This window comes from Engraulis encrasicolus, chromosome 18 (genome assembly GCF_034702125.1).
Source record: "Engraulis encrasicolus isolate BLACKSEA-1 chromosome 18, IST_EnEncr_1.0, whole genome shotgun sequence".
NCBI classification, from domain to species: domain Eukaryota; kingdom Metazoa; phylum Chordata; class Actinopteri; order Clupeiformes; family Engraulidae; genus Engraulis; species Engraulis encrasicolus.
Genome location: NC_085874.1, coordinates 9,674,074 through 9,692,180, shown reverse-complemented (window position 1 = coordinate 9,692,180; position 18,107 = coordinate 9,674,074). Strand labels below are relative to the sequence as shown.

The 18,107-nt window shown below is 45.3% G+C and overlaps 1 protein-coding gene across 4 annotated transcripts in view; it reads left to right on the top strand.

Moving 5' to 3' along the window:
* The first annotated feature begins 1,917 nt into the window (after nucleotides 1–1,917).
* acbd3 (acyl-Coenzyme A binding domain containing 3) overlaps nucleotides 1,918–18,107 on the top strand; it is an 18,263-nt gene continuing 2,073 nt past the window's right edge. The window contains exons 1-9 of one of the 4 annotated variants that reach the window (XM_063222975.1): nucleotides 1,918–2,243; nucleotides 9,773–9,914; nucleotides 10,566–10,706; nucleotides 11,082–11,240; nucleotides 11,544–11,718; nucleotides 15,171–15,233; nucleotides 16,922–17,162; nucleotides 17,259–17,288; nucleotides 17,756–17,871. In XM_063222975.1, the coding sequence (XP_063079045.1) occupies nucleotides 1,955–2,243; nucleotides 9,773–9,914; nucleotides 10,566–10,706; nucleotides 11,082–11,240; nucleotides 11,544–11,718; nucleotides 15,171–15,233; nucleotides 16,922–17,162; nucleotides 17,259–17,288; nucleotides 17,756–17,871 (1,356 nt within the window). In that variant the 5' untranslated portion in view covers nucleotides 1,918–1,954. The remainder of the gene's footprint in view (nucleotides 2,244–9,772; nucleotides 9,915–10,565; nucleotides 10,707–11,081; nucleotides 11,241–11,543; nucleotides 11,719–15,170; nucleotides 15,234–16,921; nucleotides 17,163–17,258; nucleotides 17,289–17,755; nucleotides 17,872–18,107) is intronic. The other 3 variants (XM_063222978.1, XM_063222977.1, XM_063222979.1) reach the window with 3 other exon arrangements.

Below are 18,107 nucleotides of genomic sequence, written 5' to 3'. Positions count from 1 at the left end.
ACACACACACACACACACACACACACACACACACACACACACACACACACACACACACACACACACACACACACACACACACACACACACACACACGAGACGTCATACGTAAGCACTCATCTCTGCTAATGCTGCTGCTCACAGAGAGAGGTCATGAAGCAAAATCCTGCCACTGGCGCATTAACATTATTTGAATAGTAATGTCTACCACTGGTGTAATGTTAAAAAAGAACACGCACATCCGTCTCAAAGATTGGGCGCAGGACTAGCAAAAATCAGATGAAACCTGAAAATAAAGTCTGCGACACCAAGCTCCCATTTCTCTGACTTTAAGTTTAATGTCACGTTTCGGGCAGCATGCCCTTAAGCTTGGTGTCGCGGACTTTATTTTCAGTTACCACTAATGTAATAACATAAATATTTGGATAGTAACTATTTGTACTGGTGCAATAACTTGTATTTGGATGCCATTCATATGCATTAGAGATGCAGTTTGTAGCCTCATACTGTGTACACTACTTCTCTACTAGCCATGAAAATACTTAACTATTGTAGTATTACACTGCTACAACATTACACAAAGTCTTTCAAAATAGCCTACATTATGACGTTGTCATTACCATTCTGGTAACAGCAGTTTTATGACAGGGGTCTGTTTCGAGTTTATCTCGTTAAGAGACTGTGTTATAAATTAGCTTAAAATGACATTGACCAAGTTGTAGTGCATTACCAAAGGCCCCGTGTTATGTCATAGTAGTGGAGTTGGGCAGTGTAGGCCTAGCTTTACAAAGTATGCAATGATTGAATATGGGTGCAATATGTAAATAACCATAATGTCATTTTCGTCCCGTCCTATCTTGCCCTTCAATGTTTGCTCAGTCTACACATATGCCTAAACATAACATTTGTATTTCCTGTTTGTATTTTCTCTCTGGGGAAATAACCCTCTGTTGTCAAGGCAAGGTACAGTTCGTCATTTTGGTGAAATTGTACATTTGATCAATACAAAAATGCAACTCTACCATGTTATAAGTTTGTGATGTATAATTCTGTTTTAAAAGTCTGTTTTCTAAATCAGGACAAACACACACACACACACACACACACACACACACACACACACACACACACACACACACACACACACACACTAGTTCCAACAAGTAGCTGCTGTTTGATATGCAAATGGCCTCTTATGTCTTTGGAATACACACACTGTGCCAGGAAGGCCTAATCCCTGCACGCACACGCACACACACACACACACTCACACACACACACACACACACACACACACACACACACACACACACACACACACACACACACACACACACACACACACACACACACACACACCTCAGTAGGCCTACACAACAGTTGAGCATGAACAGGCAAACCGACTTCATGCCTACAGTAAATCAAAGCAGCTCAGTAACATACAAATATAGAATTATAATCTGGCACAGTCTTTGCTGAAGGTCAGATCATTCTTCCAATAAAATTGATAAAGACAGAACTGCTCTTCACACATCCGAAGACTCAGAGACAGACAGACAGACAGGCAGACAGACAGACAGACAGACAGACAGACACACACACACACACACACACACACACACACCCCTCCTCACTCAGAGAGGCCCATTAGAACATAGCCTAGTATTTTTAAGTAGGCCTACGTTTTTTGTATTAATAGCCTAAAAATGAATTCAGTGTTTCAATGTTCTGAATTACAACTTGTATTTATGGTCACTGTTTGAGTACATCATTCTATTTAGCCAAAACAGCATACCACCCGGTTATAATATAAATAATATGTAATTAATATTATATTTTTTCATTTGACAGAAGTCCTTTACTACGTCATTATTTACATCTGTCGAACCAACTGCCGGAATTTCCGGCAAGAAAACCGGAAGTAGGTACGTGGCTGCTACAGCTGACATTCTGCATGATGGCGACTGAGGTTCGGAGCGGCGACCTCAACAGCGGTAATTCCAGCCGGCTCGAGGTGTCCATAGACGGCCTCACTCTCAGCCCAGATCCCGAGGGTGAACAGGAACCTGTCAAGCCACTGGAGCCGTCGCTGGAAGGCCGGACAAACGGGAACCACGGAGCCGGCGATGGCGAGGATGAGGATGGGGAGGAGGAGGAGGGCGAGGACGCCAGGAGCTCGATTGAAGAGAGATGGGGATTCTCCCTGGTCGAGCTCTATGGACTGGCGCTGAAATTTTTCAAAGGTAGTTGTCTGTGTGTCTGTATGATGTAAACCGCATTCACCGTGTAAAGTGCCCAGTTGAAAACCTCTCGGATCATTTGGGCCCATGGAAACGGTTTAGCACATTCTGGATTATTAGCTTTGCCGTTAGCTAACGTCAAGGGGTTATACTGATAATGAAGCCGCTGTGTTTTGGTGTTGCGGGTGAATTCTCCGAGTGGGGGATGGACCTGTCTGTGCTATATCGACACACCGCCCATGGCACTATTTTAGCCAAATTCGTTTTTCTAAACACGCTGGCTTCAACACGACGATGGCTAAGGACTAGAACTAGCTAAGTAGTTAGCGACATAAACTGTCAGGGGCATCCGCGACAGGAGGGGGTCGATCGCAACATGTCATGTGCTTTGTCTCGGTCATGTGATGGCTAGTTAAAGTTTACTTTTAACATCTCATAACATGCGAATCCCTGAGACAGACACGCATACACACCCAGCTAACATGTTTATGGGACAAGGCTACTGCCGTTGCACTTGCAACGCCTAGTCAACGTCACACCTGACCAGACAACAACCGGTGACAGAATGAGGGGTGTGTGTGTGTGTGTGTGTGTATGTGTGTAGTTCTATGTGTAGTTCTATGTGTGTGGGCTTGATGCCACCTTGTCACTCGTCTCGAGACTACCGGCATTTCACGCCACACCACACCACACCCGCGAGAACGCTGTCGTGACAAATATTTTCCCCCATTTCCTTCTTGTCCTCAGTTGAACTTGCGTCTTCTGTCATCGGCCATGTTGCTAAACTTTTGCCCTCTCCCTTCCCAACTTGCGAATCACTGGACTAAAGTCATCTTGATTTCTGAATTCTGCTTGTTAGGCGTTGATGTGTTAGTGATTCCTATTGTGTTTTAGAGCTGACCAAGGAAAGCAGACATCCTCTCCTCACTCCAAGAAACATTGTTGTCTCTCTCTGTGAGGTTGTCGTAAGGCTGCAAAGATAGGCCAGAGATACTGAGGACTGGGCAAACGAGAAAACACACACACACACACACACACACACACACACACACACACACACACACACACACACACACACACACACACCAGGCGTGTCCTCACAGTGGTCCAGGCTTGTCACTCAACGCTGCTCTAATGGCAAAACAGTTCATAGAGCGATGTGTGTGTATGTGGTTCCAGTTATCCACTTATCTGTTACAAGGTCACTTGGTTAAGTGTTGTAGGGCTGCTGACTCTTAGTTAAGGGATAACTGTTGTAGAGTTGTTGTCTTTCTGTCAGTTTTCTGTTGCACTGTGATGTTGACCAACTCTGTGTGTGTGTGTGTGTGTGTGTGTGTGTGTGTGTGTGTGTGTGTGTGTGTGTGTGTGTGTGTGTGTGCGTGTGTGTGTGTGTTAAGTGGGGGGGACCTCGTTTTGCCAAAGCCGTAATGAATTGGGCCTCTTTACAGAGCGACATCAGACACTGCACCTTGAAGCCAAATGATTTGAGCTGTAATCAACTGGCCTTCAGCTAGTCTTTCTCTCTCTCTTGCTCTCTCTCTCTCACACACACACAGGGTTGTATCAGCATTTGGATGTTAGCATCAGGTTTTCTTTGCATTAAAGTATTAATGGTGTACTGTGTAATATTTGAGCATTTCTTTCCAGAATCCATGCTGCCCATTCACAAATGCTACATTTTTCATGAATACTCACCACCACCATCAATTTTTAAGTATTCATTATGACCGGGAAAATTGCACTCTTCATACATGAAAAGGCCATTGTGAATTTCCAGAAATATTATACATTTTAGCTGCAAAACTTACTGTGCTGTGGTCATACTAGTAAATAGTGGTTCATTATTTAGGAAATATTCATGAAAAGATCAAATTTGGTAGACGGCACTGTTTCAAAGGGCAGCATAGTTTCCTACTCTGGCCACCATCCTACACAGTGCACCTTTAAGTAATTGTGGTGCCTGGGTTAGGGTAGCATTGCTACATTAGCCACCGTTGTGCCATGGTTGTGCCAGTGCTCTGCCAGGGTTAAGGTCCCCTTGCTCTGCTAAGCCGCCATTGTGCCCGCCTGCATTTAGTGTGGGGTTGCTATATTATCCCTTCAGCATTGTGTCCGGGTGAGGGTTGCGTTGTGCCAGAGTTAGGATTGCCTTGCGTTTAGCCAGTATTAGGATTGCCTTGCGTTTTGTCAGTGTTGTCAGGTTTAGGGTTGCGTTGCATTGTGCCAGTGCTGTGCCAGTGTTACGGTTGCATTGTGTCAGTGTTGTGCCAGGGTTAGGGTTGCACTGTGTCAGTGTTGTCAGGGTTAGGGTTGCATTGTGAAAGGGATCCATTGGAACGGGGTAAGGTTTGTGTTGTGCCAGTGTTCGGATTGTGTTGTGCCAGTGTTGGGATTGTGGAATGCCAGGGTTAGGATTGCGTTGTGACGGGGTGAGGGTTGTGGAATGCCAGGGTTAGGATTGCGTTGTGACGGGGTGAGGGTTGTGTTGTGCCAGAGTTAGGGTTGCGTTGCTTCGTTACCTGTGCTGTCCAGCTGTGATAGTTGGAAGTCTGTGTCTCCTCTCGTCTCCATGGAAACTAATTGATTAAAATGGAATCCAGTTGTTATGTCAACAGGCACGCTGACAGGACGGGCATTCATCAGATTAACTGTGTGTGTGTGTGTGTGTCTGTCTGTGTGTGTGTGTGTGTGTGTGTGTGTGTGTGTGTGTGTGTGTGTGTGTGTGTGTGTGTGTGTGTGTGTGATTCAGTATTATGCCCTTTGTGTTGACAGCCAGAGAGGCACAGATAGAGACATACTGCACTGCATCTCAAGATTAACGGTGTGTGTGCGTACTACTGTTCTACATCCATGTTAACAGACAGGTTGGAAGGTTACATTTCAATGATGGTGGACACTGTGGTGATTCTGGGCCTCAAATAACATTACATTACATTATATCAATTACTACACTACACCAATGGTACATTACATAACATTACATTACATTACACTACGCATTACACATTACACTCTGCCTGTACGCCAATAACATTACATTACACTAGACCAATAACATTACATTACACTACAACAATGTTTCTCAACCTTTTTTGTTAAACACCCCCTTAGCCTGTGACCGAGACAAGCCGCATTTCCCAACCCAAACCTCTACATTTGTGCACACAAAAAAGGATGGAAGTGATCAATAACAATGACTCTGGCCCAAGGCATTAATCAATACCTTCATGACTGCACATGGGGACCAAGATGTGTTTTAGTTTGGTTTTGATTTGGCCTTATTAGATTCACTCCCAAGTCACGTAAAAATGCATTGGCTCCCAAAACGTAAAATTACGTTTTTACGTTTTTTTTATGGATTCTGAATCTACACATTCTAATGCACATTCTGTGTGATTTTCATAATTATGTGATAAACAGAACTGACATAGATCTTGAGAACACCTACAAATTCAAAACTCCAACAAAGTCAGGATCTGGATATTTCATCATCTGTGCATTTTATTACACACAGTATTTGAGTTTTATTATAACTAATCAAACCACTTCTTCATCACGTCACGTGCCAAGTTACTTCCTAGAGAATCAAAACATGTCCTGTCAGTGCCTTGCTAGCTAGCCTATTCCTAAACATATGATGGGAGGATAAGGAGTTTTGCTGTCATCAAGATAGGTGTAAAATGGAAGGTTGTAATGAAAAACAGCATGCAACACAGCAGGAAGTAACCTAATTTTGGGTGAGTACTTTGGCACATCTACTTTTATCTACCGAACGAAAAATGCCAGTCAAGTGACATTAGCTAGCTAGCACTTCAGATGATGTGGCTCTGAGCAATAGCCTGACCAGGTGATTTTTGCATCGAAATAGTTTACTTGGAAGCTACTGGAGTTGTTCTTCGGGCGTGAAAATGCATTTAGACCCTCAATTTAAACTCGGAGAGTCAAAGAGCCATGACAAAAAAGCCTTTTTCTCTGTTCCAATGGGGGAAAACGCTATTTCTACCTAAACCAATGCTCACTTAGAGTTGAATAACTTTGGAATGGAATATGCTAGGAACAAACCGTGAAAACATACAGAACCTGAGATTTTGGGCTTTCGAACAAGCCCTGACTTGTGTCTGTAGGTTTAAGACAAAATATTCGGTGGCTGTTCAAAAAATGACAAAAATTGATGAAATTGGCTACAGCTAAAATTCCAAAAAACGGCTGGTATTCAACTGCCTGATTATCATAGACTTGCAATCGCGATTCGATCTGAAGTCGAAGGTGTTGCGTCACTAGGAGCCTGATGCGTCTACCCAAGAAACCCTGGCAGGCAGGTTTCAAAGTTGCCATTAAACTACCTACATGTGGGGCGAGCTGTGGCTATTTAAATTCTACTTTGTGTTACTTTAAACCCAGTCGGAATAGTCAAAACTTGCTGGCCTCCTTGCATGTAAGACAAGGAGGAGTGCAATTCATAAAGTTAACCTTAGAGTTGCCTCAAGTGGGCTCAATACCCACCAAATTTTGGTGAAGGGACTTTTGTCTACCAGCATATTGGAGTTTACTAATTCATCAAAGGAGAGCGCTCAGTATTTAGCCATGCCAATGTACTGCGATGAGGCTGTGATTCCAGTAATTTCATATTCTGAACGGCATAGATGATTGACAGCTGTCATTAGAGGTGCTCCGATCACCATTTTTTGGGTCCGATCACCGATACCGATCACCAAAAATCTTTATCTGCCGATTACCGATCATTGCCGATCACAAAAATGATTTCCTATTTTTTTAATAGCCTATTAATTATCCTTATTGAATACCATTTCTGCCCATAAACCAATCAATCTTAATTTGCACATGTCTATTATCAAGTCAAGTCAAGTCAAGTCAAGTAGGTTTTATTGTCAATTTCTTTACATGCACTGGTCATACAAAGAATTTGAAATTACATTTCTTGCTTTCCCATACAGACATAGACTAATCTAGGTAAGGACATAGACAGTATAGACATAGACAGTACTTATACATGGACTTAAGACAGTATGGACATAGACAGTGCTCATACAGACATTTAAAGTGCAAGACTGGACAACAGAAGACTTGTAGAGGACATACATTAAGAGGTATTTGTTGTGCTTTTGTGCTTTTCCTAAAAAAAGTCCTTTATAGCGTTCTGACATGGTAATAGTAGCATTTTGAAGAAAAATAAATATTAAAAAGGTCTGTCAAGTACACCAGCAGCAGTGTGTGTGTGTGTGTGTGTGTGTGTGTGTGTGTGTGTGTGTGTGTGTGTGATTGTGTGTGTGTGCGTGTGTGCGTGTGTGTGTGTGTGTGTGTGTGTGTGTGTGTGTGTGTGTGTGTGTGTGTGTGTGTGTGTGTGTATGTGTGTGTATGTGTTTAGTGCAGGTAGAAGGTGCGGTGTGCGTCTTGTGTGTGTGTTCGTGTGTCTGTGTGTGTGTGTGTGTGTGTGTGTGTCAGTGTGTGTATGTTTGGGTTTAGTGCAGAAAGTGCAGTGTGTGTGTGTGTGTGTGTGTGTGTGTGTGTGTGTGTGTGTGTGTGTGTGTGTGTGTGTGTGTGTGTGTGTGTGTGTGTGTGTGTGTGTGTGTGTGTGTGTGTGTGTGCATGTTTTGAGTTAGTGCAGGTTGAAAGTTCAGTCACAAGTATAGTAGTGCAGGTGGAATGTTCAGTCGCAGATGTGGTGGTGGGGGATGGGGGGGGTTGTCAGTGGCCTTGCTGGCTAGAGGCTGACAGTGGAGGGAGAGTGGGTTGAGTGTTCAGCATCTTGATCGCTTGGTACATTGTGCTGCTCGCCAGCCTGGTGGTACGGGAACGGAGGCGCCTGTACCTCTTTCCAGAGGGCAGGAGGCTGAACAGTTTGTGTGCAGGGTGGCTTGTGTCTTTGATGATCATCAGTGCTTTCCGGGTGAGGCGTGTGGTGTAAATGTCCTGCAGGGAGGGGAGTGGTACTCCAATGATCTTCTTCGCTGTGTTCACAACACGCTGGAGTGTCTTCCTGTTTTTCTCCGTGCAGCTTCCTCCCCACACTGTGATGCAGTTGGACACGACGCTCTCTATGGTTCCTCTGTAGAATGTTGTCATGATGGAGGGTGTAGCACTTGCCTTCTTTAGTTTGCGCAGGAAGTAGAGACGCTGATGGGCCTTCTTCGCCAGTGATGTAGTGTTGGTGGTCCAAGAGAGGTCGTCGCTGATGTGCACTCCAAGGAACTTGGTGCTGCTCACTCTCTCCACAGCATCGCCGTTATTAGGCTATTATTATTATTATTATTATTATTATTATTATTATTATTATTATCATCTTTCAGACTAGTGTTGGTAATACAGTCTACAGTATTTATCAATGTATAAGTTATTGCATAGAATAACTAAACTATTTAAGATTGAATTGAAACTGAAACATTACATCAAATAGTCTTCCACATACGAGAAAAAAACAACCTGTCGCTTTAAATGAGCAGCCTCGTGAGGAGAGCCCCTCCCCTCTCTGTCACCGTCCACAGTTGCAGTGCTCCACTACCGTTCTGAATCTCTCTCTCAAGTTTTAACCACATCTGTCGCCGTTTGGTGTTTCAGCGACTATCAAACTAATCGACTGACTGCCAATTACAACTTTGAAAACAATAATTGACATGTTTGTGCTGACAACGTGAAGTTGTCGCGTGCTGACCAAGGCAACTACACAGGTTATAACGTAACATGGCTCACTGGCGAGTACTCAATCGCAAATTACATTGTCACTCAGGTAAACGGCGCATGGATCGGAAAATCAGATCATTGTTGATGCAGATATGGTTATGAATGGTGGAAATGAAGGGGGGAATGGCGAAAAGTTATAAACAAGCAAACAGCCCTTCTTTTGGTGCAGTTGCAGCTGTGCAGAGCCAGCGCCTACATGCAGCGCCAGGTGTAAAGGCAAATGGTTGCGTGAGGAATTTAATATCTCTCGATCGGTTTTTTGATCGGCATGTTTTTCCGATCACCGATCAGGCTATTTTTGGCCATTATCGGCCGGTCATGATCGGCAGCTGAGCAATCGGAGCACCTCTAGCTGTCATGAATGTGAACAACTGTGTGTGTGTGTGGAGAGAAAATGGGTAGGGGTTCCACCCCACTTAGTTGTATTTGTTTCTTTCTCTCTCTCTCTCTCTCTCTCTCTCTCTCTCTCTCTCTCTCTCTCTCTCTCGCTCTCTCTCTCTCTCTCTCTCTCTCTCTCTCTCTCTCTCTCTCTCTCTCTCTCTCTCTCTCTCTCTCTCTCTATCACTCTAGAGAAGGATGGCAATATGTTCCACCCCTCTCAGTTGTGTTTGGCAACGTGTTTCTGTTCTGGAGAAGGGTGGCAAAGCATTCCACCCTTCCCACGAGAAGAAGCTTTGTCTAGAAATCTCTCTCTCTCTCTCTCTCTCTCTCTCTCTCTCTCTCTCTCTCTCTCTCTCTCTCTCTCTCTCTCTCTCTCTCCAGTGAGGTCTTGAGAATGCCATCTGTTTTAGTCTGTTAATAACACTCTCTCCCCCTCTCTCCCTCTATTCTAGAGAAGGATGGTAAGGCGTTCCACCCCACATATGAGGAGAAGTTGCGTCTGGTGGCTCTTCATCGCCAGGTGTTACATGGCCCGTACAACCCTGACGCCTCCCCTGAAGTCGGCTTCTTCGACGTACTGGGAAACGACCGCAGGTACGCACGCCACACACACACACACACACACACACACATTACGACCCTGACAACACACGCACAAACCAGAATGAGGGACTGAGACACAGGGGGGGTTTTGGGTGGTGTGCATGCGTGCATGCGTGCGCGCGTGCGTAGTAGACAAGTAAGCACTAGCCCCTAGCAAGCCCCTAGTCAGTCTCTCTGACAGCTGTCATGCATGTGAACAACTGTGTGTGTGTGTGTGTGTGTGTGTGTGTGTGTGTGTGTGTGTGTGTGTGTGTGTGTGTGTGTGTGTGTGTGTGTGTGTGTGTGTGTGTGTGTGTGTGTGTGTGTGGAAAAAATAGTAAGGGGTTCCACCCCTCTTAGTTGTATTTCTTGCAATCTCTCTCTCACTCATTCACTCACTCACTCACTCACTCACTCACTCACTCACTCACTCACTCACTCACTCACTCACTCACTCACTCTCACACACAGCTTATGTGGTCAGTAGTATTTGGGAAGGAATTCTTCCAATGGCATGTGGATAAATTACACGAAGGCTCATACACACACACACACACACACACACACACACACACACACACACACACACACACACACACACACACACACACACACACACACACACAGGTGACACAGTGCTTATTAAGTGTGTGTGTGCTCCAGGCGTGAATGGGCAGCGCTGGGCGGTATGGAGAAGGAGGAGGCCATGTTGGAGTTTGTGCGCCTGCTGAATAAGTGTTGTCACCTGTTCGCTCCCTTCGTCACGTCACACAGCATAGAACGAGAGGAGCAGGAGAGGAAGAGGTGAGTGTGTGTGTGTTACTTATTAAGGATTCAGTGTGTGTGTGTGTGTGTGTGTGTGTGTGTGTGTGTGTGTGTGTGTGTGTGTGTGTGTGTGTGTGTGTGTGTGTGTGTGTGTGTGTGTGTGTGTGTGTGTGTGTGTGTGTGTGTGTGTGTGTGTGTGTGTGAGGTGTTCTGTATGTGTGTGGGAGCTTCTTTTTTTTGCTCAATGTATCTTTATTGAACTTTTGTGTATACAAGGCAATCAACGTAAAGATTTAAATACAAATGTGCTTCTGAATGAGTGTGCCTGAGCATGCGGGTGATGACGAGTGTGTATTTTTTACCATTGCTGTTTGTGTGCGTGTGTGTTTGTGTGCGTGTGTGTTTGTGCTCTAGGCGTGAGGAGGAGGAGCGTGCACGTAGAGAAGAGGAAGAGAGGGAGCGCGCTCGAGAGGAAGAGGAGAGGAGGAGGAGGGAGGAGGAGGAGCGACTGCGCAGAGAGGAGGAGGAGAGGAGGCAAGCAGAGGAGGAGAGGCTGCGCGTGGAGCAGCAGAAGTAAGCTGGGGGGTTGGGGGTGTCTGTCCGTCTGCCCGTCTGTCCGTCTGCCCATCTGTCTGTCTGTCTGACTGTTTGGCAATCTGTCTGCCTGTCTGTCTGTCTTCCAATCTTGTCTGTTTACCTGCCTGTTTTGTCATTTAGTTGGTCTGCTTCTGTGTCTGTCTGTCTTTCTGCCTCTCTGCTTGCTTGTCTGACTGACTGTTGTGTTTTTGTGTGTACATATGTATTAATAATGTGTCTGTGTTTATATATCTGTGTGTGTATATATCTGTGTGTGTGTGTGTGTGTGTGTGTGTGTAGGCAGCAGATCATGGCTGCGTTGAATGCCCAGACGGCGGTGCAGTTCCAGCAGTACGCAGCTCAGCAGTATCCCGACAGCCCTGAACAACAACACACACTCATACGCCAGCTACAGGAGCAGCACTACCAACAATACATGCAGCAGCTATACCAGGTCCAACTGGCACAGCAACAGGTATTTTACGCACACACGCACACATGCACACATGCACACATGCACAAGCTATACCAGGTCTAACTGGCACAGAAACGGGTACACACACTACACACTACATACTACAAACGCACGCACCAACGCACAAACACACGCAGACCAATAATTTTAATAGGCCTAACCTTAACTCATTGGCTGCCAGCCATTTTCATAAAAGAGTACCTCGGAGTGCCAGAGATTTTTCAGCATTTTGGGCGTTTTTTGGAGGCTCACAGAAAATTGAGTTCTGTGTCTATGTCAACGCCATACCTATCAAAACACAGATTAGACGCTCATCTCTCATCAGAAAAAAACCGTGTCTCTCTACCCCTTTCCGTTCTTTCATAATCATCTGTTGAAATTAAGTGGAATTCGCCAAAATGCTGCTTTCTAGCCAAAAAGCTGAGAAAACGCAATTTGAAGTAGAACTATAACTGCAAACGTTTTTGCCCATAATGGCATCGTCCTAACAACTCCAAACCTATCAGATGCTATTACAGAGTCTTCTGTCATCTGTAGCCTGAACAAAAGATCGTTTGTATGACCTTTTCAACCTAATATACTGAAATATAACGGGGGTGGACTCGAAAACAAGGGTGTTTTGGTTTAGTTGCTGGCGCGCAGAATGGATCATGACAGCAGGTGCCCCTAACTCCGGGAACTCCCTCCCTCTCCCTCCCCCTCTGATTGTGCGCTCTGTACCCTCGTTGGAGAACGAATAACAGCTGGTTTATTTCCTCCAGAAATAGTACCGTCCGTGCTGTGTCTTTGTGGGGGAGGGAGGCAGGCAGGCAGGCAGGCAGCTCCGCTTAGCGTAGCTTACTGCAGCTTCTTTGGCAGAGCGGACAATTTGCAGATTGATGATTACTGTAATCATGGTTCTGCTATAGTGATCTTGTCATATATTGTTCAATGAATTTTCTTTTGATAAAGTACTGATCACATATCCAACATTTCACAAGCCGATTGGAGTGGTGAAGGCTAGCTGGTCTGAGGCTAAGTGCAATGCTTTCTCATGTGAGCTGACTGTATCTGACCAGACACAAAGGCTACTCTGTTCCAAGAATCTGCAACCCCCCTGTCTTTTTTGATGATACAGTAAGCTGATCATACTATACAGATCCATAAAAAATAACTAGAATGAGTAAAAATAGTTGACTTACCAAGGCTCCTGTATTTAGGCTTAGTTGTAAGTTGTTAGCGATTTCGTGCTAGCTAGCTAGCTAGCGTAGCAAAATTTATAGCCAAGCATTCCCAACATCACCACTAGTCTTGTGCATTCTCCTGTTAGATGATATTTTGTAAGCATCATCCTGATGTTGTGTAGGCTGACCACATTATCCAAAATGAAAGGTTGCCACACAGATCATCTCATGGTGTATTTTGGGCAAGCTAGCTGCAATGCCTTCTAGCTAGATAGCAACTGGGGGTTGTATTTTGGTCATGAGAGGAAGGTTTTTTTTTGGTCAGGCTCTGACACTAAAATCAGTAGCCTACCTGTGTTAAAATCAGAGGACAAGAAAGTAGACTACTGTCACAGGTGCTTTACTTTCAAAAATGATTTTGCTATGCTACTTTTGAGATTATAATAGTAAAAAAGGGGTGTTTTTGTCTTGACATTTCCTCCTGGTCTGAATTAAGCCATGCCTTGACTGTTCCTAAGGACACTTCTGCCACCTACAGGAACAGTTAGAAAATGCCTAGAGGCTTGAAATTTATACAGAAGATAGGTCAGACCGTCCTCGAGGCATGGCTGTAAAAAAACGCAATTGTCGGCGAACGACGTCGAAGGTAGGGGGCGTCACTATTTGAAATGACGTCATTCGACGGCCAAGGCAGCCAATGAGTTAAACATTATTTGTAAAAAATATGTAACTCACCAAGTGCTTATGGGTTATGTAGGTTACTACATTATAGACCATGTTGGAGTGTTGTATTGTGGTTAATGTAGGTTATTACATTAGGCTCATTGGACATTGCGCAATGGCTATAAGCGTTGATGGACAGCAATGCTTTCTTGGTTGGAAATGTAGCATGATGGTTATAAATCGTGTCCGACTTGACCAAATTCATTCCTGCTGTGACGAAGACGTGCCGTGTGACATGGTGTCAAACTCTCGCAGGATCAAAGTGATTGTAGACTGAACCGTGCAATTCCTGCAGTTCTTATCTCCGTTGATGAAAGCCATTTGCTGTTGGTTTGGTTTCAATGCGACGTGGGCCAATGCTGCCTTGCGAGTCAGGCCCACATCGCATTGAAACCATTGCCATATGAAATGATGTGCTATGGGGATAAACAAGCGTGGTTTAGTGATCCCCAGATAGCAGATAGCGTATTGTGGCTTTGTTTTGGCAGATGTCTGTCAATTTATGGGCAACACCTCTTTTAATGACCGGAATCATATTTTCAAAACATCCCCACCAGTGCATTTCTTATTATTGTACCAAACCAGCCTTAGGCTACTTAACCCATACGAGAGTTGATGCTTGTTGCAAGAGTCGGCATATCGCCTCCGCGGTGACGCACCCTTGAACTGGTTGACCAAAAGTTTGGTCTGTGTAGTTGTCCCACACTCCTCCTCCTCTCCACCTGTCCCCCTACTCCTCACATACAGTGTGCTACGTAGATCAAACTGGTGTGAGCTCATTGTCTCGTGCAAATTTGTGGTCGACTTTGAATGCGCTGTGTTGGCACCACCACGTCGTGATGGCGAGTTCTCGCTGACGTATGTGCGCTTGCAGTCGTCGATCGACAAAAGTTGGTCCTGAATGTGTCTAGCGTATAGACCATGTTGGTGTGTTGTATTGTGGGTCATGCACAGTACAGGCCAAACGTTTGGGCACACCTTTTCCCTGACGGGGTGTTTTTTCTTGAAAATAGAAAAAATAAGGCTGTTGAGACGTGTGGGACCATCAGTTGTGTTGTGTAGAAGTCAGGCGGAGAGAAGGCTGACATTGCTGTTGAACGTACAGTTACTATGCAAATGCTGAAACTGAGAAAAAAATCTTCTAAGCCTTGGTATTTGGTTGGATATTGTAGTGACTTCAAATTTGATATCCCAATATCTCTGCAACGGGACGCATTTGGGCCATTAAGCTTTGTCACAAGATAAAAGGACAATTTTTGTTGTTTTCAAAGTTTTACACAAAAACATGAATGTCCTCTGTCTGCCATTTGCACGCAATGTGCGTTACATAAGTTTAAGGAAAACAAAACAAACACAGAGGGAAAGGAGAAAAAAAACATTCTGTCATACCACACTTCTTCAGTCAGTCATGCCTTGATATAAATGCACATACATCTCCCTTTTTTTTCAAACAAGTCCGTCCTTCCCAACTTTGTTTAAAACATTTTGGAGTACCGGTACTCCACATAGTGCAGTAGTGGGGTGCAGTGCATGATGGGTAACGTAGTGTATTGTGTTGTATTGTAGGCGGCGTTGGCTCGTCAGCAGCAGCCTGTTCAAGAGGAAGCAGTGGCAGAGACCAGTGATGAGGTATTTATGGTGCATTCCAGACCCAATCCAAACCACTAGGAGATCGCTCTTCTCCCACCTGCATATTTTACCTCCCATTCCTGGCAGTCGAAGTGGAAGTTTCACGACCATAGCAACCACTGCGGTTTAACTGACAAAAAACTGTGTTTTTTGATACGAGCCATAATGGCTATTATTTCTCTTGTATGTTACATGTATATTGACACAATAGTATACTGTAACATGAAGAAGATGTTGAGTTAAAGTAACCTCTGGAACAACCGCACACAAGAGAAATTAAGTTTTACGTATTTAGTGACATTTCAAATAACGACTCCGTGGGCCATTATTCTACGACTTCAATTTCTTGCGATGGGAGTACAACGAGGTCCCCTCTGTTCGCCAGTAAGAGATCCCACTTTGACTGGCGTTCCAGTTCATTTTTTCGCAGTAGGAGGCGGGAGAAGTGCAATCTCCTACTAGTTTGGATTGGGTCTGGAGGGCACCAATACACCGGTCATGAGGAGTTTCTTATGGAATCCATGTGACGTAAGGATCAAACCTATGGCAGCCACTAGGAGAGTGTGAGAATGAATATAGTAGAGTGGGAAAGTCACGCCCGTTTAGGAGACCAGACTTGATCCCTCTCTGTTGCGTTGGTGACACGTGTTACGATTTCTCCCTAGTTAAGCTTACCATATTGAAAATCTCGTGGCGTGGCGGCTGCCGTGTTGGAGGGGGTATAGTGTGATGTATAATGGGATGGTGTGGTGTGTTGTGTTGGGTAATGTGGTGGATAATGAGATTGTGTGGTGCAGTGTGGGTAATGCAGTATATTGTATTGTAGGTGGCCCTGGCTCGTCAGCAGTGGGCCCTTCAGGAGATGTTATGGAATAGCGGACAACGAGGTGTCCCGATATCAAGGGAAATAATGGACGAGGCGGAGCGTTCTAAACAGCCCGACGGCGCAGCCGAAGGGCTGTTCGCTTCGCCAAGTCCATTTTCCCTTGATATCGGGACACCTCGAAGGCCGCTATTCCGCTTATCACCCGGTTACCAGCATTTAAGTATTAATTTATTAATATGTTGATCTAAGGCTTCGTGAGAAAGTATTCACCACTGTGCTTGGTACGTTGCCATGGGCACCACTTCCTTATCTAGTGAGACGCGCCTCTATCGGAGGCATGTAAGGACGCGCGCAGAATGTTGGTGACTTGACAACCAAATGCGATAGAATTGACGACTGGGTTTTTGACTTGACAACCAGATGCGATAGAATTAGTAACGGGGTCTTGACTAGACAACCAGATGCGATAGAACTAACGACGCGGTCTTGACTAGACAACCAGATGCGATAGAACTAGTAACGGCACTTCGCCAGAAAGTTTGAGAAGAAGCAACTTGGACGCCCGCACGCCCGCACGCCCGCATGACATCATAAGTGTCCTGCTACCGGGGAATAAAGGACACCTGCTCAGCCAATCAGAAGACGTTGCGTCTGCTCACTGGGTGATAATATGGTATAATGTATGGGTACCGGGCGGAGGTGTTGTATTATGCTATAATGTGTAGCAGTATGGGTAACATAGTGAATTTGGTATTATAGGCAGCATCAGGCCATACAGGAGGAAACCGTGCTGGCTGCCATGCTAGTGGTGGAGATGTTGTGGTACATGATGGTTAATGTAGTTTATTATATTGTATTGTAGGCAGCGTTGGCTCGGCAGCAGCAGGCTCTGCAAGAGGAGGCGGTGGTGGCTGCCGTGCTGGAGTCCAGTGAAGCCTCCGTCAGCTCAGCATCGCCCCCCGAAGGAGAGGAGACCCCCACGCTCAACGGACAGTCAAACACACACTCGCACACACACTCGCACACACACAGCACCTGCGACAGCCTGGACAAAGAGCCCGAGCTGGAGGCTGCAGACGAGGTCACGGAGAACGGACCCACAGGTGAGGAACCGGAGGGTGTATGAGTGTGTGTGTCCTCACATGAGTGCGTGTGTGTGTGCGCGTGTGTATTCATTTGTGTGTTTTGTATCCTCACAGGTGAAAGCTTGTGTGAGAATGGACCCACAGGTGAGACAGAGTGTGTGTGTGTGTGTTTGCGTGTGTGTGTGTGTGTGTGTGTGTGTGTGTGTGTGTGTGTGTGTGTTTGCGTGTGTGTGTGTGTGTGTGTGTGCGCGCGCGCGCCTGTGTGTGTGTGTGTGTCTGTCTGTCTGTCTGTCTGTCTCCTCCCTGGCTGTGTGCGTGTGTGTGTGTTCATACATTTGTTTGTATGTTTGTGTGTTGTGTGTGTGAGAGAGAGAGAGATTGTGTGTCACTGAGATCATGGAGTGTGTATACATCTGCATGTTTCTTGGTCATGTCTACATAATACAGCATTATCTAAAAATATATATTTAGTTTTCAAAATGTGAATTTGAGGACGCATGCCTAGATTAGACACACACAGACACACATTCATATTCTCTCTCTCTCTCTCTCTCTCTCTCTCTCTCTCTCTCTCTCTCTCTTCTCTCTCTCAAACCCTCTCTACCACCCAGCGGACTCCCCAGCAGTGATTGCCGCCCCCTCCATGTGGACGCGTCCTCAGATCAAAGACTTCAAGGAGAAGATAAGAGCTGACGTGGACAGTGTCATCAGTGTGGGCCGAGGGGAGGTGGGTGTCTCACACACACACACACACACACACGCTCATGCCCTGTCACCACCCTTAAACACACACACACGTAAAGCTCAACGAAGAAATCCAGTAGCTGGGCAATACTGTATGTTAGAGGAAAATATTCGGCCGAAAACACAAAAAAAGACACTTTCGGTTTTCGGGCAAAAGAATTGAGTGGCCAAATCGGAGGCCGAATAGAAAATGAATTGAAAATGGGCATTAATTAAACT